Raw genomic sequence first — 23,499 nt, 5'->3', positions numbered from 1 at the left:
CTCGTCCTAGAATGAAAAACCGCAAACGCGCCCCGGCCCTCAGTCTCAGGACCGTCAACCAGATCCGAGCTTTGGCCCCCTCTTCCCCAGTCCCGTCACTCCACCCCTCCGTTCCGAGTTTCGGACCCCAGCTTCGACAGTCCTCCCCTGCTCCCCGGGCCCGGTACTAGAGGGAGCGGCGGCCCGGGCCTAGGGACGCCGAGGTGCGGGGCTGCCATGACAACGAACCAGACGTCACAGCGTCGTTCAGCGCACGCGTGCCTGGGGGACGCCGAAGGTTCGGGGCTGTCATGACAACGAACGCGACGTCACAACGTCGGGCATCGCGCGCGTTCCCGCGGACGGGCTGTTGGGCTCGGGGTAAGTGGGTCGGGGTCGGGGGCGAGGATGGGGTGGTAGGCCCGGGCCTGATTACTACCCGTGTCCATAACGTAGAGCTGGGCTGGGCTGGGCTGGGCTGAGGGAGTTTATGGGTGGGGGCTGATGAGCGGGGAGAGGACTGTGGGGTGATTTGATGGATGGGGGGGTGTTATGGATGAGGGAATTGGTTGTTTGGGGGAAGTTTGTGGATTATGACCTACAGAATGATCAAATTAATGATCACTTCTTCATTGTGCCTTCACGATAACCATCAGGACTCTTCACCAGGTCTGAGTCCCGTTGAGGGGTCTCAGCCCAAAGAGTCGGTTCTTTATTCTCTGACCTGCTGAGATCCTCCCGCATTCTGTGTTACTCAGCATAATGTGCTTGCCAGACTTGAAAGGATTCCAATTCCTGAGTTCCTATTTTTAATCAAGCTATTTGTGCCCTGTTGCAGTGTCACCGGCACGGAAAGATGTGTGAAGGCCCCTCCAACATTTCCGGCCCTATTCCACCAGATCCAACGCTATTCCCGGACTTTTACCATCGGCCAGTATCAGGTAAAAGAATATTTTGTTTATTTTTTTAAGATGAATTGCTCCAAATTTTTCTTTTGGAGGCATGGTTCAATTGCCAGTCTGATCCGGATGGGCATAAAGCAGAAGGCAGTGCAACTGTTTAGCAAGGCAAGGAAGTACTTGGTTGTTGCACGTGATCACCTTTCAGTTGTTCTACATCAGAATCAGAACTCAGCAAGAGTATGAAAGAAACAAAAATTAATTCCATAAGATCATAAGACATTGGAGCAGAATTAGGCCATTTGGCTCATTGAGTCTGTTCTGCCATTTCATCATGACTGATCCAATTTTCCTCTCAGCCCCAATCTCCTGCCTTCTCCCCGTATCCCTTCATGTCCTGACTAAACAAGAATCTATCAATTTCTGCCTTAACTATACCCAATGTCTTGGCCTCCACAGAAGCCTGTGGCAATGAATTCCACAGATTCATCACTCTCTGTCTGAAGAAATTCCTCCTCACCTCCATTCTAAATGGACATCCCTGTGTTCTGACAGTGTGTCCACCGGTCTTAGACTCCACCACTATAGGAAACATTCTCTCCAAATCTACTCTATTAATATCGTTCAACATTCGATAGGTTTCAATGGGATCCCCCTCCCCATTAAGTTCTCTTGTTATTAAAAGTAGAAAATACTGGAAATGGTCAACAGACCAGGCAACATCTGGGGACAGAGTTACAGTTACAGTTTCAGGTTGTTAGTCTTTTATCAGACATTCATCTTGAGGAATGGCTGACAGGCAGGAGGTGGTGAGTGGGAATAAAAGGGGCCTTTTCTAGTTGGTTGCCAGTGACTAGTGGTGTTCCTTGGGGGTCAGTATTGGGACTGCTACTTTTCACATTGTTTGTTAACGATTTAGGTAATGGAATTGATGGTTTTGTGGCAAGGTTTGCGGATGATATGAAGATAGGTAGAGGGGTAGATAGTGCTGAGGAAGCAATGTAATTGCAGCAGGACTTATACAAATTGGAAGAAAGGGCAAAAAGAGTGGCAGATGGAATACAGTGTTGGGAAATGTACGATAATGCATTTTGGTAAAAGGGACAATAGTGCAGACAGAAGGTTCAAACATCAGAGGTACAGAGGGACTTTGGAGTCCTCATGTGAGACTCCCAGAAGGTTAATTACAGGTTGAGTCTATGGTAAAGAAGGCAAATATAATGTTGGCATTTATTTCAAGAGGAGTAGAATATAAAAGTAAGGAGATAATGCTGAGGCTTTGTAAGACACTATTCAGGCTGTACTTGGAGTACTGTCTACAGTTTTGGGCCCTATATTTCAGAAAGGATGTGTTGACATAGGAGAGAGTCCAGAGGAGGTTTATGAGGATGATTCCAGGAATGAAGGGGTTAACATATGAGGAAATTTGGCAGCTTTGGGCCTGTACTCACTGGAATTTAGAAGAATGTGTGGAGATCTCATTGAAACCTACTGAATGTTGAAAGGACTAGATAGGGTGGATGTGGAGAGGATGTTTCTTGTGGTGGTGGTATCCAGAGCTAGAGGGCACAGCTTGAAAATTGAGGGGTGACTTTTAGAACAGGTAAGGAGGATTTTTTTTAGCCAGAGAGTAATGAATCTGTGGAATATTCTGCCACAAACTGTGGTGGAGGCCAAGTCCGTGGGTATATTTATGGCGGAAGTTGATAATTTCCTGATCGGTCAGGGCGCTAAAGGATATGGCGAGAAGGCAGGTGTATGGGGTTGAATGGGATACAGGATCAGCCATGATGGAATGATGGAGTGGACTCGATGGGCTGAATGGCCTAATTCTGCTCCTATGTCTTGTGGACTGTTTTGCAAATGGACCGATTGGGCAAATGCATTACTATCTTGGGCACCATGAGAAGTATTACAGATGGAATCTTATTAGAAGTTTAAAATGTTTTATTTATAGAATAGTTGGTGTGATTGCAGGGCAGATTTTTCATCAAACAGTTGGAATTGTGAGGATGGATCTCCCCTTTATTACTCAAAATGGTGAAACTTTTATTGGACATGGTTAAAGCATTATAATTATAAAACTATGATCTTGTTCGGAATTGTGCCTTTTTTTAGTGAGTGGATCCCGTTGATTTGTGATATGACAGACAAATGTTTGTAATTGATTACCAGTAGCTACCTTGTCCAGCGTGTGTTATACAGAGGGCAAGTGATTTTCTGGATGAGGTTATAATACACTTAAGTCTTGAATGGAGATGCAAGAGACTGCAGATGCTGGAAATCTGGAGAAACTCAGAAGGTCAGGCAGCATCTATGGAGGGAAATGAACAGTCAAACGGTTCTTCGGTTCATTGTTCATTCAGAAATACGATGGTGGAGGAGGAAAAAGGCAGCTCCTAAACCAGTGACTGGGTGTCTTCGGACTCCTGTACCTCCTGCCTGATGGTAGTGATGAGAAGAGGGGATGCCCTGGATGGGGAGGGTCCTTGATGATGGATGTCGCTTTCTTGAAGCATTGCCTTTTGAAGATGTCCACAGTGTCCATGATGGAGCTGACTGAACTTACAACCCTCTGCAGCTTTTTCCGATCTTGGGCATTGACTCCTCTATACCAACTGGTCAGAGTGCTTTCCATGGTACATATTAAATAAGAGAAAATACAATTCAGCATCTTTCTGTTATCTGTTGCTGAAATCTGATCGTCTTTTGACCACATTGCCAGCTTTGTGGATAGTGATGAAACGTGATTGATGTCCATCTAACTTCTCTTTCCTTCTGTTTATGTCTGCAGCTCGGGGAAGGTTAGAAGGAAACAGCCTGAAACTTGACTTTCTCTCAGGGCCGTTACCTCCGGATCCCACTTTGTACCCGTCGTGCTACAGTGCCAGGCCTCAGCCAGCTCCTCGTGTGCGTCCAAATGCTAGAGAGATCCTGGAGAGAGGACAAAAGGGTTCTGTTGGTGTGCTGCTGCAATTGGAGGGAGTGTCACTACACAGACAGTTCTCACCAAGAAGTAAGTGGACTCCTTTATTGCTTAATTTATTTCAGGGAGTTACATTGCTAACAATTGTGTATCCATTAGTTTTGGGTCTGCAATTTCCTGTGCTAAACAGCCTAATTGCTGCAGTGGGATATCTCTGTTCATAAAAAAGCAGACAAAAAATGACTGGAGATATTATGTGAGGCGAGGGACCTAGGCAAGGATGGTTAGGACCCAAGTGCTGGAGTGAAATCGAGATACGATACGAGACTGGAACATGAACAGGGTACGAAACTGGAGGCTAGATGAGAATCCAAGTGGAGCTGGCGATTGAGCACCGAGCCTCAGTTCAGGTGCTCTTTAAATATTAAAATCCTATCACCAAAACATTGCTGCCAATTAGCGGGCGGGCCTGATCTTTAAAGGGGCTGCACCAGTGTCTAAACCCCAGCAGCTGGCGCTGTTCGGTGTGTATCATAACATTATGAGTATGCTTTGTCTAGGTTTTAGTTCTCTGTTGGTTGGTGTTGTCTGTAAGGAATTTGTATATTCTCCGGGTGCTCTGGTTTTCTCTCATATTTCAAAGATGTATGGGTTAGGGTTAGTGAGCTGTGGGCATGCTATGTTGGCACTGGAAACGTGGCAACACTTGCAGGCTGCCCCCGCACATCCTTGAACTGTGTTGGTAGTTGATGCAAATGATGCATTTCACTGTATGTTCCGATGTACATGTGACAAATAAAGCTAACCTTTATATTCTTTAATCTTTACGTTCACTTCCTGTGGTGGGGTAGGGTGGGGGGTGACCATCCCTTAACTACAGGTCTTTTTTTCCTTCCCAGCCACTCACTGGCTATTCACTCTGTGTGAATGGAAACAACACATTTGAGTGTATGTGACAAATAAAGCTAATCTTTATACTTCAGCAGTTAGCACTGTGAAAGTCAGGAGGTCTCTTGGTAGTTCATAGTCACTGGAACATTTACATTCCATCTTGTTCCTGGCAGAGAAGGAACCAAGGGATCATGAGAAGGAGAACGTGAGACGAATGCGTGAGATCCAGAAGAAATGCAGGGAGAAGGACCAACAGCGTGAGCAAAATGGCCCCAAACCGGTCAAAGCCCTGTGGAAGTCCCAGAAGTATGAATCTGTTCCTTCCAAAGTGATGGCCCGCTTACAGGTAGATACTTGTGAAAGCAGTAATGAACTGATGGAAAGTTCCTGAATGAACATAGAACAATGCGGCCCACATTTTAACCTACACTAAAATCAATCTAACACTTCGCTCCTACATTTTTCCATCATCCATGTGCCTATCTAAGAGTTTCTTAAATGTCCCTAATATGTTTGCTTCTACCACCACAGCTGGCAGCCTCTTCCACACACTCAGCACTCTCTGTGTAAAAAACTTATCTGTGACATTTCTTCCCGCCCCCCCCCCCCAATATTTTTCTCTACTTACCTTAAAAATATTCCCATTGTATTAGCAATTTCTTCCCTGGGAAAAAGTCTCTGTCTGTCCACTCAATCTTTCCCTCTCATCATCTTCACCACTATCAAGTCACCTCTCAGCCTTCATTCCAAAGAGGAAAACTGTAACTCACTGAACCTATCCTCATAAGACACTTTCTGTAATCCAGGCAGCATCCTGGTAAATCTCCTCTGCACTCTCTTGTAAAGATTCCACATCCTTCCTATGAGGCGACTAGAACTGGACACAATATTCCAAGTGTGGTCTAACCAGGGTTTTATAGAGCCGCAATATTACCTCACGGCTCTTGAACTCAATCTCCCAATGAATGATGGCCAACACATCATAACCCATCTTAACAACCCTTATCAACATGCACAGCAACTTTGAGAGATTTAGATGTGGACCCACAGTGGGAGGAGAATTGTCTGATAATGACTAAGCAGAACACAGTAAATGACTGGTGTCTGTAGGAGGAGGTGCTGGATTAAGATTTACTGGGGCTCTGGATATTGGAGGAACCCTTCCCCCTGACACCCCGCACCATGACAGGCAGTGTGTATGTGTAGCAGAAATACTTGGGACAAATTGTGCCCAATAACTGTGGCCAATGTATAAAATTAGAATAAGAATCTGGATTATCATCACTGACATGTTGTGAAAGTAGTTGTTTTGCAGCAGCAATACAGAATAATTGATAAAATAATTACTACAAGTTATACTAAGAAATTTTTTTAAAGTGCGAGAAGTGAGCAGAATAGTCCTGATGAAGGGTCTCAGCCTGAAATGTCAACTGTTTACTCATTTCCATAGATGCTGCCTGACCTGCTGAGTTCCCGCAGCATTTTGTGTGTAGTAGACACTAAGACCATAAGACAAAGGAGCAGAAGTCGGCCATTCGGCCCATTGAGTCTGCCCCGCCATTTTATCATGAACTGATCCATTCTCCCATTTAGTCCCACTCCCCCGCCTTCTCACCATAACCTTTGATGCCCTGGCTACTCAGATACCTATCAATCTCTGCCTTAAATACACCCAATGACTTGGCCTCCACTGCTGACCGTGGCAACAAATTCCATAGATTCACCATCCTCTGACTAAAAAAATTTCTTCGCATCTGTGTTCTGAATGGGCGCCCTTCAATCCTTAAGTCATGCCTTGTCGTACTAAACTCCCCCATCATGGGAAACAACTTTGCTGCATCCACTCTGTCCATGCCTTTCAACATTCGAAATGTTTCTATGAGGTCCCCCCTCATTCTTCTATACTCCAAGGAGTACAGTCCAAGCGCAGTCAAATGTTCCTCATATGTTAACCCTCTCATTCCTGGAATCATTCTAGTGAATCTTCTCTGTACCCTCTCCAACGTCAGCACATCCTTTCTTAAATAAGGAGACCAAAACTGCCCACAGTACTCCAAGTGAGGTCTCACCAGCGCCTTATAGAGCCTCAACATCACATCCCTGCTCCTATACTCTATTCCTCTAGAAATGAATGCCAACATTGCATTTGCCTTCTTCACCACCGACTCATCCTGGAGGTTAACCTTAAGGGTATCCTGTACGAGGACTCCCAAGTCCCGTTGCATCTCAGAACTTTGAATTCTCTCCCCATTTAAATAATAGTCTGCCCATTTATTTCTTCTACCAAAGTGCATAACCATACACTTTCCAACATTGTATTTCATTTGCCACTTCTTTGCCCATTCTTCCAATCTATCCAAGTCTCTCTGCAGACTCTCTGTTTCCTCAGCACTACCGGCCCCTCCACCTATCTTCGTATCGTCAGCAAACAGCCACAAAGCCATCTATTCCATAATCCAAGTACTTTAGCAAAGTAATGGGGTAGTGTTCATGGTTTCATGGACCGTTCAGAAATATGATTCTGGAGGGAAAGCAGCTGATCCTAAAATGTTGAGTGTGTGTCTTCAGGCTCCTATACCTCCAGAAGAAGGCATATCGTGGATGGTGAAGGTGCTTTATGCTGGATGCTGTCTTCTTGAGCCATCAGCCCTATAAACTATACGGACACTTTAAAAGTGCATTTTTAAGAAAATGAACTAAAATTATTTAATCATGCCTGTAAGTATCGTTGGGAAGTCAAATAAGCTTACTATACTGGGAACCGTAACCTTGGTTTTCATCTCTGCATTTCCTAATTTCTCCTGCGTAACAGTGGTAGAAGTTAGAGTAGAGCGAAGTTACAAGAGGTATTTCCAATTTGTACCCAGCCAGTGGCCTAGCACAAAACATGAGGTGGATTCTTAAATATATGCCAGTTACCACTGGCACAGTGTACAGATTTTCCCAAAATCTACCTGATTTCCTTTCCATTTTTGATTTGATTAATCTTCAGGAGAACTCATCGGTGAAGCCTTTGGATAAACAGCACTACCTTAAAGCACATTCACGATGTGGGACTGGGATTAGCCCAAAAAGATCCCCGTCGCCAAACCCAACAAAAGCGGAGATCTGTGCCGAAGCATTAGAGAAGGCTAACCTCGATGTGAGTGTACTATTGGACAAAATTCACAGGGTACTTTAAGCATGACTGTTATATTCTGAATAAGATGAAGCTTTATTCTAACTGAGCAAAAGAATCAAAATTAACTTTATTATCATTGACATATATTGGGAAATTTGTTGTTTTGTGATTGCAGTACCATGTAATACATAAAAGGTACTATGTTATAAGAAATGTATGAATATTTCTTATTTATATTATATTTATATACCGCATGTACACTCTGACCACTTTATTAGGTACAGGAGGTGACCTGGTATTGTCATCTGCTACTGAAGCCCATCTACTTCAAGGTTTGACATGTGCATTCAGAGATACTCTTCTGCACGCCACTGTTGTAACATGTGGTTATTTGAGTTATTGTCATCTTCCTGTCAGCTTGAACCAGTCTGGCCATTCTCCTCTGACCTCTCTCATCAACAAAGTATTTTCACCCACTAGACTGCTTACTGGATTTTTTTTTTGCACCACTCTTTCTCTTTTTGCCTTATGTATATAGTGCAAAGGGTGGCGGGATGGGGTTTTGTCTCTACCAAAGGAGGTGCAAGGTGCTCCATCCCTCTGCTAGCCTGCAGGTCACCCTTGGGCAAGGTGTAGCACCTCCTTAGCCTCCCCCCACAACCCTATTGGGGTCAGGTGAAGCCATGGGAGCAGCTGGTGCATATCACAAGTCCTGGTTATGCCAGGCAGACAATCTCTGAAGAGTATTGATAATGGCCGGAGTCACCCATCTTGTAAAGACACTGCCCAGAAGAAGGCAATGGCAAACCACTTCTGTAGAAAAATTTGCCAGGTACAGTCATGGTCATGGAAAGACCATGATTGCCTATGTCATATGACATGGCACATAATGAACAAATGATATAGTGCATAACTAATTAGGTAGTACTCATTGGTCCATTGTCTGTTCAGAAATGTGATGGTGGAGGGAAAGAAGGTATTCCTAAAATGATGAGTGTTCCTTCAGGCTCCTGGACTTCCTCTGTGATGGTAGTAATGAGAAGAGGGTGGTGGGGGCCCTCAGTGATGGATTTTGAGGCAAGACCTTTTTTGGATGACCTGGTTGCTGGGGAGGCTAATGCTCATGATGGAGCTGGCTGCATCTACAACTTTTTCTGATCCTGGATTGTGGTCCCTGCATAGCAGACAGTGATGTAACCAGTCAGAATGCTCTCACAGTTCACCTGTAGAAATTTGATAGAGTCTTTGACGACATACCAAATATTCCAAAAATCCTAATGAAATTGGAACTTGGAAGCATGCTGCCCAGAATAGATTTAGGAAGCCTTTAGTGTGGAACCATCTTGGTAATTAACCTTTTTTTGCGATTGTGTAACTAAATCACTATCACTGTTGTTAATTACCAATCTGCTTGTTTTTGTTTTATTACAGACTCAGGTCAAAGGTGTAAATATAGATTTCATTAGGCACAATGCACAGAATGCAAGAAGAATGCCAGTGCGACGCTCCAAGTCCCTACAGTCCCTTGCAGATGTTCTGGACAGGAAAGCAAAGGAACAACAGGAGTACATAAGCAAGAATAAAGGACAGCTACCCCAGTAGTAAGCATAGATTATTGGGGAACTTAATTCATCCTTTTTCCTTTCCTCCTTCTGGTTTATTTAAAATGGTGCACTCAAATAACTCCCTCCATTTCCTTCATATTCCCGTGTCTACCTAAAAGCTTTTTAAAAAAAAGATTCTTTCTTTCTTAAAAAGAGAAATAGTGGATTATCTTTATTTGTCACATGTACGTTGAAATATACAGTGAAGTGTGTCATTTGCATCAATGACAACACAGTCCAAATGTGGGCCGAGGGCAACCCCTCACACCTTACTAATTGTAACTTATACTTCTTTGGAATGTGGGTGGAAATCGGAGTATCCGGAGAAAACCTATGGGGCCACAGGGAGAACATACAAACTCTTTACAGACAGTGGCGGGAATTGAGCCCTGACCTTAGAGCTGGTGCTGTCATGGCATTACGGTACTGTGCCACCACCAAACTGTCTGCTTGGTAATCCATTGCAGCTATATACACTTTCTGCGTAAAAGAACACTTACCCCTTAGATCTCCTTTAAAATTCACCTCTCTAGCTTTAAAACTATTGTTCTCTGGTGTTTAATATTTCTAGCCCAGGGTAAATAATCTGACTGTCTACTTCAGGGATCTAACCTGGGACCCACGGACCCCTTGGTTAATGGTGTTGGCCCATGGTATAAGAAAGGTGAACCACTGGTCTACTATATCTATGCTTCTTAAAATTTGAAAAAACCTCTATCAGGTTCAGCCTCAGCCTCCAACGTTCTAGGGAGAACAACCCAAGTTATTCTAACCTTTCCTCATAGGTCATACCCTTCCATCGAGGCAGCATCCTGGTAAACCTCTTCTCCACCCTGCCCCGTCTCCACATCCTTCCTGTAAAGGGGTGACCAGAACTGTACACTCAATAAATAGTGATTTGACTAAAGTTTTACATAACTACAGAATAACCTGCTTACTCTTATTCTCAACTCCCCCACCAATGAAGGCAAGCACCTTCTTAAAGCCATTTCATCAAAGCTGATCCAATTTTACTCTCAGCCCTATCTCCTGCCTTCTCCCCCTGTTCCTTCGTGCCCTGACCAATCAAGAATCTATCAACCTCAGCCTTAAATATACATAGGGACTTGGCTTCCACAGCTGCCCATGGCAAAGAATTCCACAGATTCACCACTCTCTAGCTAGAGAAATTCCTCCTCATCTCCGTTCTAAAAGGACCCCTCTCTATTCTGAGGCTGTGTCCTCTGGTCTCGTACATCCCTACCATAGGAAACATCCACTCTATCAAGGCCTTTCAACATCCGATAAGTTTTAATGAAGTCATCCTCATTCTTCTGATTTCTAGTGAGTAAAGGCCCAGAGCCATCAGATGCTCTTTTTATCCCGTCTATATCACTCATAATATTGTGTACCTCTATCGACTGTCTTCTCATTCTCCAACCCTTTAGGGAATAAAGTCCTAAAATAGTCAACCTTTCCCTGTAATTGAGGTCCACAGGTCTTGGCAACATCCTCGACCAACCTCCCATCCGGGGCCTTGTCAAAGCCCTTGCTAAAGTCCATGTAGACAACATCCATTGCCTTGCCTTCATCAACTTTCCTGGCAACTTCCTCGAAAAACTCTATAAGATTGGATAGACATGAAATACCGCATACAAAGCCATGCTGACTACCCATAATCAGTCCTTGCCTCTCCAAAGACTTGTACGTATGTCCAGTCCCTTGGAATTCCTTCCAATAACTTACCAACTACTGATGTGGATAAATTATTCTTACACGTATTTACAGGAAAATAAAAAATACCATAGAATTTATGAAAATCTATACATAAATGAGGTCTAACAAGACAAATTATACAAAAAATACTAAGAAGCTGAGTTGTAAAAAGTCCTTGAAAGTGAGTCTGTAGGTTGTAAAACAGGAGTTCTTAACCTTTGGCAGTCCAGTGAATCCGATAGACGCCTTCTCAGAATAATGTGTGTAGATATATAAAATAAAATACCTAGGATTATAAAAGAAACCAATTCTATGGAAATACAGTTATCAAAATGTTAAAAAAAACAAACTTGTGATACAGCAATATATGTGCTTTATTTACACAATAAATAACAAGACTATATATTTAAAATATAGGCAAGTTTAAAATAAAATTTTATTTCTTTAAAAACATATCAGTGTTAAGGACCATCTGTCCTACTTGCAGAGATAAGTTGCAGGAGGGAGGTCAGAGGGGAGGGATGTGTGAACAAGGGAATCATATTGAATGCAATCCCAGTGTAAAACAGAGAATGGAGGGAGGGAAAGATATGTTTATTCCTCTCCATAGATGCTGCCTGACCTGCTGAGTTCCTCCAGCAGCTTATGGGTATTGTAAATGGTAGTATATGTACTTTGATAATAAATTAACTTTGAGCTTTGGGTAAAGACCAGTGTGAAGGTTCACCGTCCTCTGGTTAAGAACCCCTGTTGTAGAATCAGATAAGAGATATGGTAAGTGAAGATATCCACGCCAGTTCAGGACCCTGATGGTTGAAGGGTAATAACCATTCCTAAACTTGGTGGTGTAGGACATATGCTTTCTGTACCTCTTTCTTGATGGTAGTAGCACCTTATCCAAAACACAAGAGGTTCTATAGATGCTGGAAATCCAGAGTAATGCACACTAAATGCTGGAAGAACTCAGTTGGTCGGGTTGAATCAATGGAAAAGACATTTGAGGTGAGGCTCTTCATTAGGACTGAAAAGGAGGAAGAAAGTTCCTCTAGCGTTTTGTATGAGCACTTTAATCACTAGCATAACCACTTTCAGTGAATTATGAACTTGGACCCCAAGATCCCACTGTACCTCAATGCTATTAAGGGGCATTCAAATTGGAATTGCCAAATTAAATGCTATTTGCTTCCCTACCTGTAACTTTTCTGTGATCTTAGTTTTTCGTTGAGAATATCCAAACAATATTTGCTTTGTTTCCAGCTTAATTGAACGGCGGAACCAGTGGAGGAAAGAGGAGGAGGAACGACAGAAAAACATCCCTGATCCAAGCATGCCTCCGGGTCACACTAGGATGCCAGAGGATGAAAGGCTGGAAACACTCAGCTCCCTTCATCAAAGTACGTCCGTGTGCTCTCCTTACTTTAGAGGATAACATATTGAACTAAGAATTTGTTAATTACTCTGCAGCATACACAGCACAAGACACATATAGCACATATAAGATAGTAGTAAAATACAGTCACACAAAAAATATAGTCCAAAGCCCTAAGGTCATGAATGTTGCATCAGTCTGCAGTCGAACACAACACCATTTGTTTAATGCCGAGCGAACACTGGAGAGCAACACCGGTGCCTCTCTCTTGGACGGCTACTAACAGGCGACACTGCAGCTTGAGGCCTAGTCCTCTCTGTGACCAAGGCCATGGAGCTCCTCTGCTGCCCGCACACCACACAGCAAATGTAGCACATATAAGATAGCCATTAAATACAGTCATACAAAAAATATATGTAGTTCAAGTCCATGACTCCATGAATGTTGCAGCAGTCTGCATTTCAACACAATATAGCTTGAGGTCTAGTCCTCACAATGACTGGGGCCATGCAGCTCTTCCACTCCCTCTGCCAACTGCACAGCACAAGGCACATATAAGATAGCAGTCACACAAAAAAATAGTCCGAGTCTCTGAATCCATAAATGTTTCAGCAGTCTGTAGTCAAGTACAATACGGCTTGCTTTCTGCCGGGGGCAGCACCAACAACTCTCTCCTGGACAGCTGCAAACAGGCGACACTGCAGTTTGACGCCTAGTCCTCCCTATGACTGAGGCCACGCAGCTCCCCACCATTCACCAACAAGCTACCGAACTGGCTGGAATGGTTTTTCACTCTGGGTAATCCCACACACTTATACCTTAATACCTTGTGTAAATCAATTTCAGACAAAATAATGCTCAATGATTATAAATCTTAAAACAAATAAGTGAAATTGTTTGGAAGTTACTGCAAAAGCAGAATGTGAATGCACATGTCATCATTGATTCATCGGACTCTTTGAGAAACTCTCACTCGTTGCTCAATCACCTTATTTATTTGTGCACGGGGGGAACAACGTGACCCCTGACACCACATTGTTCTGAAGTCTGAACAAAGAAATGCCATTTTTACACAGAATTGACTAGTTGCATACAGATAATGACCAATTGGTAACCTTGTGGACATTTAGGTCCCTTATTTACATAATCAATCACTGCAATAATACAGATATTAAGTGAATAGAAACTATAAGCTAACAACTGATGATACGTTGAAGTTAATAAGGTAATTGTCCCCTCGTTTGTGTGTGTACCTTGCATCCTTGCATTACATCCTTGTCTCTGTATGCCAAATGGCTTTGGTTCCCTGCTGTGCAAAGGGATGCGAAGCACTTCAAAGACCTCTCTTGCCTGGGCTGACTGCACTCTATCCTTGCCTAGACATTGTCCTAATCTTGGGCAACTTCCACACATAGAACACATCTTTGAACTTGCTTTACCTAAAAATGGAAGTGTTTGTTGGATAAGTGATTTATACCTTCTGTTCCATGGAGATCTGTATGGTAGCTCTCCATGTGGATAGAAGCAAAGCGGAGGGAAGAGGTTTGGATTAAATACAACTCAACTCAGCTGCTAACAATCGAACTAATTATAGAGCAACACTTCTAGAAATCTTATAGTAATTTTTGAAATGGATGATAAAATGTGGTACAGACTAAACTTTACAGATTTAAAATTTTTTTTCTAGATGATGAAACCTCTTTCCTCATCATAACAGCACTAGTGTTGTTCAGTTTTCCTTTAATTTTGTGAGAGCCATTTTTTTCCTCTTCTTGTCCAAATCCAAGAAAAAGTCTTTTCAGGTCAGGCTTGGCCAGAGTAATTGCAGTGTTTTCTTCGGAGAGCTCCTAGATGTGGTAAAAAGGAATTTTTTTTTTAATTACACAAGAGAATGACCTTTGAAGTAAATTACTAAGTGTGCATTCAGAAAATTAGAATAACAGTTGCTGGAAGTTTCAAATAAAAGCAGAAGATACTAAAATACATAGCAGACCAGTCATTGTCTGATGTTGGTTGTCCATTGATGATGATAGGAACCTGTGTGGGAAAGCTTTTAAAGTGGAAAAGCCATTGCACTGGGTTAGTTCCACTCCCTAAACCTCACAGGCCCCATTTCAGTGGTACAAGTGATCATCACAACTGGAGGCCTCTTCGGTTGCAGTGGGTGGCGATGACATCTTCTGTGCCTGGCCCTCCATGGAGTGTTGTAGAACCGCCATCCTGGCCATTGGACCTCACTGTAGATCTCATCCACCCAGTCCAATGGATCTAACTTTGTAAGCTGGGACAGGCATATCCCTAACTCACCGGTGTCTGAGGCATACCCTTCACCCTCAACTGGCTTAGCCTGCCCGTTGAAGCAGTGTAGCGGGGTGTGGCTGCTATCGCTGAAACCTGATGAAATATCATTCACCTGGAGCATTAACCCTGTTTCTGTCTACACAGGAGCCATTTTATTTGTAGTTCCTGTGTTAGTTAATCTGAACTAGCTGCTCACCTTGCTTAATCTGCTTCTTGCCATCCCTTACCTACAGCTCAAAAGCAGCTGACCAAACAACTGCTGATGTTTCCCGTACAAGTGGATACCATTGGCATGCAGAATCGACGCACGGACCTTGAGAAGAAGCTGGCAGAGATTGAAGAGGCAATCAAAATCTTCTCACGACCCAAAGTTTTCATCAAAATCAATGACTGAGCAGCTCTATGAGGTAAAAATCCAGTTCATAGCAACATTTCTGTTTATAATTTGGATTAACATTTTTGATCAATATGGAAAGGGGAGAAGAGAATTAAGTAGGTTGTTAGCTGTTAGACTATATATGATTTATTGCAGATTGACAGTTTATTATCATTTATTTATTTAGAGATACAGCACGTTGACAGAGATCCTGCCCAAAGAGCCTGCATAGCCCAATTACACCCAATTAACCTACTAACCCATATTCCTTTGGAATGTGGGAGGAAACTAGAGCACCTGGAGGAAATCCACACGATGACAGGGAGAATGGTAAAAACTCCATATTGTACAGACAGCGACGAAATTGAACCTGGGTCACTGGCGCAATAGCATTATGTTAACCACTACACTACCATACTGCTCCTAACTGTTTGTGACATTAAGCCCAGAAGATGGATTGTTTGACATCTTTTTGGCCCTAAATGAAGAAGAGGGAATCAAACATGGTTCTGGTCCTAATGGCCTTATAATAACTATTATTATAAGTGTGAATTGTCTATACCCTAATTGTTCTGATTCATGTTTTCGTATGTCGCCAAGGTCTCACCACTTACTATTACAACTTTTTCCAGCTATATAACTCTCAAAGAAAGATATCCCCCTTTTTAATTAATATCCCCCTGATGGGAGTTATCTACAGGCCCCCAAACAGTAGCCTGGATATAGAGTGCAAGTTAAATCAAGAGTTAAAATTGGCAAGTAGCAAAGGTAATTCTACGGTTGTTACAGGGGATTTTAACATGCAGGTAGACTGGGAAAATCAGGTTGGTACTGGACCCCAAGAAAGGGAGTTTGTGGAATGTCTCAGAGATGGATTCTTAAAGCAGCTTGTATTAGAGCCTACCAGGGAGAAGGCAATTCTGGATTTAGTGTTGTGTAATGACCAGATTTGATAAGGGAGCTCGAGGTAAAGGAGCCATTAGGAGGTAGTGACCATAATATGATAAATTTTAATCTACAATTTGAGAGGGAGAAGGGAAGATCGGAAGTGTCAGTATTACAGTTGAACAAAGGGGTCTATGGACACATGAGGGAGGAGCTGGCAAAAGTTGACTGGAAAATACCCTAGCAGGGATGACAGTGGAACAACAATGGCAGGTATTTCTGGGAATAATACGGAAGGTGCAGGATCAATTCATTCCAAAGAGGAAGAAAGATTCTAAGGGGAGTAAGGGGCGACCGTGGATGACAAGGGAAGTCAAGGACAGTATAAAAATAAAAGAGAGGAAGTATAACATAGCAAAGATGAGTGGGAAGCCAGAGGATTGGGAGACTTTTAAGGAACAATAGAAGATAACTAAAAAGGCAATATGGGGGGGGGAAAGATGAGGTATGAAGGTAATCTAGCCCAAAATATAAAGGAGGATAGTAAAAGCTTCTTTAGGTATGTGAAGAGGAAAAAATTAGTTAAGACCAAAGTTGGGCCCTTGAAGACAGAAACGGGTGAAATTATTATGGGGAACAAGGAAATGGCAGACGAACTGAACAGGTACGTTGGATCTGTCTTCACTAGGGAAGACACAAACAATCTCCCAGATGTAATAGTGGCCAGAAGACCTAGGGTAACAGAAGAACTGAAGGAAATTCGCATCAGGCAGAAAATGGTGTTGGGTAAAATGATGGGACTGAAGACTAATAAATCCCCAGGGCCTGATGGTCTACATCCCAGGGTACTTAAGGAGGTGGCTCTAGAAATCGTGGATGCATTGGTAGTCATTTTCCAATGTTGTATAGATTCAGGATCAGTTCCTGCCGATTGGAGGATAGCTAATGTTATCCCACTTTTTAAGAAAGGAGGGAGAGAGAAAACGGGCAATTATAGACCAGTTAGTCTGACATCAGTGGTGGGGAAGATGCTGGAATCAATTATAAAAGATGTAATAGCGGCATATTTGGATAGCAGTGGCAGGATAGGTCCGAGTCAGCATGGACTTACGAAGGGGAAGTCATGCTTGACTAATCTTCTGGAATTTTTTGAGAATGTGACTATGAAAATGGACATGGGAAAGCCAGTGGATGTAGTGTACCTGGACTTTCAAAAAGCCTTTGATAAGGTCCCACATAGGAGGTTAGTGTGAAAAATTAGAGCAAATGGTATTGCGGGTAGGGTACTGACATGGATAGAAAATTGGTTGGCAGACAGGAAACAAAGAGTAGGGATTAATGGGTCCTTTTCAGAATGGCAGGCAGTGACTAATGGGGTACCGCAAGGCTCGGTGCTGGGACCGCAGCTATTTACAATATATATTAATGATTTAGATGAAGGGATTAAAAGTAACATTAGCAAATTTGCAGATGACATAAAGTTGGGTGGCAGTGTGAAATGTGAGGAGAATGTTATGAAAATGCAGGGTAACTTGGACAGATTGGGTGAGTGGGCAGATGCATGGCAGATGAAGTTTAATGTAGATAAATGTGAGGTTATCCACTTTGGTGACAAGAACAGGAAGGCAGATTACGCTCTGGATGGTGTCAAGTTAGGAAAAGGGGAAGTACAACGATATCTAGGTGTCCTTGTTCATCAGTCACTAAGCATGTAGTGAAGAAAGCTAATGGCATGCTGGCCTTCATAACAAGGGGAATCGAGTATAGGAGCAAAGAGGTCCTTCTGCAGTTGTACAGGTCCCTGGTGAGACCACACCTGGAATATTGTGTACAGTTTTGGTCTCCAAATTTGAGGAAGGACATTCCAGCTATTGAAGGAGTGCAGCGTAGGTTCACAAAGTTAATTCCCGGGATGGCAGGACTGTCATATGTTGAAAGATTGGAGCGACTGGGGTTGTATACACTGGAATTTAGAAGGATGAGAGGGGATCTGATTGAAACATATAAGATTATTAATGGATTGGACACGCTAGAGGCAGGAAACATGTTCCCGATGCTGGGGGAGTCCAGAACCAGAGGCCACAATTTAAGAATAAGGGGTAGACAATTTAGAATGGAGTTGAGGAAAAACTTTTTCACACAGAGGGTTGTGGTTCTGTGGAATGCTCTGCCTCAGAAGGCAGTGGAGGCCAATTCTCTGGATTCTTTCAAAAAAGAGTTAGATAGAGCTCTTAAAGATGGCGGAGTGAAGGGATACGGGGAGAAGGCAGGAAAAGGGTTCTGATTGTGGATGATCAGCCATGATCACAGTGAATGGTGGTGCTGGCTCGAAGGGCTGAATGGCCTACTCCTGCACCTATTGTCTATTATCTATTGTCTAATTGTTGCGCCTTCGGTGGTTGTGGCTCATTCCAAAGTTCTGGAACTCCTAACATAGGCCTTGTTAACTCCATTGTTCCTTAAAGCCCATTTAATAAGTGTGCTTTAATTTTTCTTTCCGTAAATTGAGTCAAATGTTGAAATATAACACACTTGTAACTCTCACAAAATGCTGGAGAAACTCAGCAGGTCAAACAGCACCTATGGAGGGGAATAAAGAATCAATGTTTCAACTGAGACCCTTTATCAGGATGAGGATCTCAGCTTGCAACACCAACTGTTTATTCCTTTTCATAGATGCTGCTTGACCTGCTGAGTTCCTCCAGCTTTGTGTGTGTGTAACTTTGGATTTCCAGCACCTACAGAATCTCTTGTGTTTATAACACACTCTGACGTACTTTGATATTTTGAAAGATATTTTGTTCTGTTAAAGAAGCTGTTAAAGTACAAGTCAGTAATGAAGTGGAATGAATATAGAAAGATTAAATTGAGCTTGTTCTTGGGCTTGACTAAAGTGAATCCCTTTGGAAGCTGGCTCACTTGCACCTACTATGAATACCCAAGTGTGATACTGATTCTGTTAAAGTTTAGGAGAGATGACAGTGAAGGTGAGAATGTTATCTGAAATTTATCTTTAGAAAGCTTGTGATTTTGTTCATCTCTGAACTAGAATTAGAGAGATGTTATGGAAGATGAAAATGGAACCCGTTTTATGGTCTAATTACTTGACTCCTCTGAACTGTTTGTTGGTTGTGGTCCCTCTACATTACAGGCTTTGAGCCGAGATGTTGCTGGACGCCAGAAACCTACATGAAGGCAAGGCACACTGTGATTCCTGACTCTGATGATAATCTGTCCCACAGATCTGTAAATAAATTATCAGAATATTTTTAAAAAAGAATTACATGTTAATTTTGTATTATCAATGTTATTAAATTCATTAATTTTTGAAAGAAAAGTGATTTAGTTTATTTTATTTACCTAATAAAGTAGTGACTGAATGTATAACTGTATGTTGGCATAGACTCAATAGGCCAAAGGGCCTGCTTCTGAGATGATTCTGGCTATGACTCTATATTGGTGCAATTTCAACCCTAGTTCTTTGATGAACATTACCAGTTTTATAAAATTGCTTTTGAATTTACACATGTGCATGTCAAGGTAAGTTGACACACACTCCAATGCAGTGGCCACTCTGGGTCCGACTAAAGGTGTATTAGTTTGTCCTCTACCTTTTTTAAGATCTCAAGTTATTGGTGGATACTAAGAATATCACACACTGCAGGACTACCCCATCAGTGTTATTCAATAGCAATGGAGCTGGACTTACGGTGTACCGTTGTTGTGTTGTCACCTGGACTTGCTGCATACCATTATGCTGAGATGGTGCACGATGTGAGTGATTGTCTTGGAGGTTTTTTATTGCAATCACAAGACTCTGTTGGACTTCAGTAACATAGAATACTGCAAGTCTGGTTCACTAGTTCATTGGTGAGACCGACAGCAGGGGAGCTGCTTTGCCTTGGTAGTGGCAAGGAGTAGGCCCTCACAGTTGCCTGGGGGTGGAGATGCCGGAGGTAGTGTGGGAGAGAGCAGAGGCCTCTGTGTGCTGTGTTGGTATCCGTACAGGCCCCACCTGTCAGTGCTGCCCTCCAGTGTTTGCTCAGTGGAATGACAAGCTGGACCAGAACAACTTGCCATCAATCAGTCATGCCACTCAGGGACTTGGGCTATATTATTTTTTTCTTTGTAACCATATATTTTCCTGAAATCGTAACCTTATGTGTTACTTGTAGTATGTGCAGTGTGTTGTGTGTTGTCGGTAATTTGTTTCGCAGCTTGGTCCCGGAATAACACTGTTTTGTTTGGCTGTATTCATATATGATTGAATGATAATTAAGCTGTACAACAGATTAGAGGGGAGCTACAGCTGTGTGTTTCTCACCTTACTGATGGCATTTGACCATGGTTCACAGCTACCCTGTACTTGTAACAAAGTAGGTACCTGGCACTCTAATCAAACACAAAACAATTCTGCCCTCCAAATACTTACTTTCAGCTTTTCGTTTTGTAGCTGATTTTCCTATTTGGTCAGTCATCTATATTCCCATCACCTCACACACATACGAAAGAAATCAGCTGGAAATAATGTCTATGTGTTGAACATATGAAAAGATAGAATACTACAAATTGATTTCTTCAGGTCAGCAGTGGAGATGAAACATTTCTTCCTTGTATTTGTGCTTGTAATGACAATACTTTAAAATTTGTTACTGATTCCTTTCTAGTTCCACAACAAAAGGTATTTACAAACAGAGCACTGTGCATGCATTAAAGGTTATAAGAAATTACCTTTATTGGAATGATATAAAATACAGAAAGAAAGAAAAATGGTTAATAAAGTAGTAAAATACAAAATAATAGTTATCAACCAATCAGTAAAGCGTGTCACACAAAATACTGCCAGAAGGAACAGCCTCTCTCCCTCTCCTTAGCCCCATCTCCAGCTGTGGACTGGTTCCACTTCTCAAAACATTCCCAATTCCAGACCAACACCGCATTTTTCCTATAAATTTCCATTTTGTGTTACGCATTTTAGCAGATAACCAGGGAGGATGTAGTGGCACAATTAATGTACACCAAGGCATCCTGCATGCATGTGAAGAACAGGAGGATGACCAGAGTGAGGTTAGGACCAATCAGAGTTAAAAGAGGAAACGTGCCTGGAGATGGAGGAGGTAGGGGAGGTCCTTAACATTGCTTCAGCATTCATCAGTGAGAGGGACCTGTATTAATACGAAGACAGGCTAATATTAGAGAGCATCTGATTGGAAGAAAGCATTGGGACGATGTCAGGCAGTTTATTTTACACAGGGTGGTAGGTGTACAGAACTCCTCGCCAGGGCAGATATTAGAGATGTTTAAGAAACTTTTAGATGGCCACATGGATGGTAGAAACATGGAGGATTATGTTGGAGGGAAGGGTTAGATTGATCTTTGACTTACTCAAAGGTCATGCGACATTTTGGGCCATTGAGCCTGCACGTGCAGAGGACCCGTCCTTGGCCCAGTATGTAAGTGCAATTATGAAGAAAGCACAAATACTTCCTTTGTAGTTTGCGGAGATCCCGCATGACAGCTAAAACTTTAAAAAACTATAGATGTGTAATGGAAACTATATCGATTGGCTGTATCACATCCTGGTGTGGAAACGCCAATGACCTGGAACCGAAAATCCTACAAAAATTAGTGGATTGAGCTCAGTTCATCACAGGTAAAACACTTCTAGCCATAGGAAAGCAGCATCTATCATCAAGAACCTTCACCACTCAGGACAAACTCTCTTCTTGGTAACATCAGGTAGAAGGTACAAGAGCCTCAGGACTCACACCACCAGGTTCAGGAACAGTTCCCCTCAACCATTAGGCTTTTGAACCAGCGGGGATAACTTCCCTTTCCTCATCATTGAAATGTTCCCACAACCTATGGACTCACTTTTACGGACACTTCATCTCATGTTCTCAATATTTATTTATTTTTTGTTTCATTTGTTTCTTTTAGTATTTGCAGTTGTCTTTTGCACTCTAGTTGAGCACACTAGTTCTGCATCTTTCATTGATTCTGTTATAGTTACTATTCTATAGATTTGTTGAGTACGCCCCCAAGAAAATGAATCTGAGTTGTATAAGGTGACATATATGTAGTTTGATAATAAAATTTACTTAGATTTTTGGTACGCTACTATGCATTACGTATTGTATTTCCCGCAGATCTTTGACGTTCTGATGAAGGGTCTCGGCCTGAAACGTTGACTGTTCATTGCCCTCCACAGATGCTGCCTTGACTTGCTGAGTTCCTCCAGCATTTTGTGTGTGTTGCTCTGCATTGCAAGCACCTGCAGCATCTCTTGCATTTATATATAGCCATATAACAAATACAGCACGGAAACAGGCCAACTCGGCCCTTCTAGTGCGTGCCGAACTCTTACCCTATCCTATTCCCACCAACCTGCACTCAGCCCATAACCCTCCATTCCTTTCCTGTCCATATATCTATCCAATTTAACTTTAAACGACAACATAGAACCTAACTTGTTCAACCTTTCTCTGTAACTTAGGAGATGAAACCCAGGCAACATTTTAGTAAACCTCTGTACTCTCTCAATTTTATTGACATCCTTCCTATAATTTGGTGACCAGAACTGTACACAATACTCCAGATTTGGCCTTACCAATGCCTTATACAAATTCAACATTACATCCCAACTCCTATACTCAATGCTCAGATTTATAAAGGCCAGCATACCAAAAGCTTTCTTCACCACCCTATCCACATGAGATTCCACCTTCAGGGAACTATGCACCATTATTCCTAGATCCCTCTGTTCTAAAGCATTCTTTAATGCCCTGTCATTTACCATGTATGTCCTATTTTGATTAGTTCTACCAAAATGTAGCACCTCACATTTTTCAGCATTAAACTCCATCTGCCATCTTTCAACCCACTCTTCTAACTGTCCCAAATCTCTCTGCAAGTTTTGAAAACCTGCCTCATCATCCACAACACCACCTATCTTAGTATCAACTGCATACTTACTCATCCAATTTACCACCCCATCATCCAGATCATTAATATATATGACAAACAACATTGGACCCAGTACAGATCCTTGAGGCACACCGCTACACACCGTCCCTCAGTCTGACACACAGTTATCCACCACTACTCTCTGGCGTCTCCCATCCAGCCACTGCTGAATCTTATGAAATAAAAGTACTTTGCCTCTCCTCCACTGGGACTTCCCTCAGCCTGCAGAACATTTATCCCTACCCTGGCGCCCCACGCACTGAGCTTGATGCAACCACAAACAAATAAGCAGATGATCTAAACGCTCCTTCTCTTTATCGATTTACCATGGACCGCGGCTGGAGCCGAGGGTTTAAACGCTCCGGTGATGGCAGGTTACGCGCGAGGGGTAGCGACGTCACTAGAGCGCGTGTCCGCGATGGTTTAAATGCCCTGGTGCCGGGTCGCGCGCCTGCGGCTCTTTAAACGTCCCTCTGACGATTATCGG

General features: G+C 42.6%; 1 protein-coding gene across 2 annotated transcripts; it reads left to right on the top strand.

Annotated features, from left to right (window-relative positions):
- Positions 1–271: 271 nt before the first annotated feature.
- Positions 272–19,358, top strand: enkd1 (enkurin domain containing 1). Of its 2 annotated transcripts, none has more exons than XM_063055349.1 (9): positions 272–360; positions 818–920; positions 3,673–3,894; positions 4,869–5,041; positions 7,688–7,837; positions 9,248–9,417; positions 12,373–12,509; positions 15,019–15,192; positions 15,349–19,358. In XM_063055349.1, exons 2-8 carry the CDS (start codon positions 836–838, stop codon positions 15,177–15,179), a joined length of 1,098 nt encoding a protein of 365 aa, XP_062911419.1. In that variant the 5' UTR covers positions 272–360; positions 818–835; the 3' UTR covers positions 15,180–15,192; positions 15,349–19,358. The 2 variants fall into 2 exon arrangements, with proteins under 2 accessions (XP_062911419.1, XP_062911418.1); XM_063055348.1 differs by having other exon boundaries at positions 19,198–19,343.
- The last annotated feature ends 4,141 nt before the right edge of the window (positions 19,359–23,499 follow it).

Source organism: Mobula hypostoma, chromosome 8 (assembly GCF_963921235.1).
Source record: "Mobula hypostoma chromosome 8, sMobHyp1.1, whole genome shotgun sequence".
Lineage (NCBI taxonomy): Eukaryota > Metazoa > Chordata > Chondrichthyes > Myliobatiformes > Myliobatidae > Mobula > Mobula hypostoma.
Note: the sequence above shows the minus strand (reverse complement) of the source record. Positions and strands in the feature narration are given on the sequence as shown.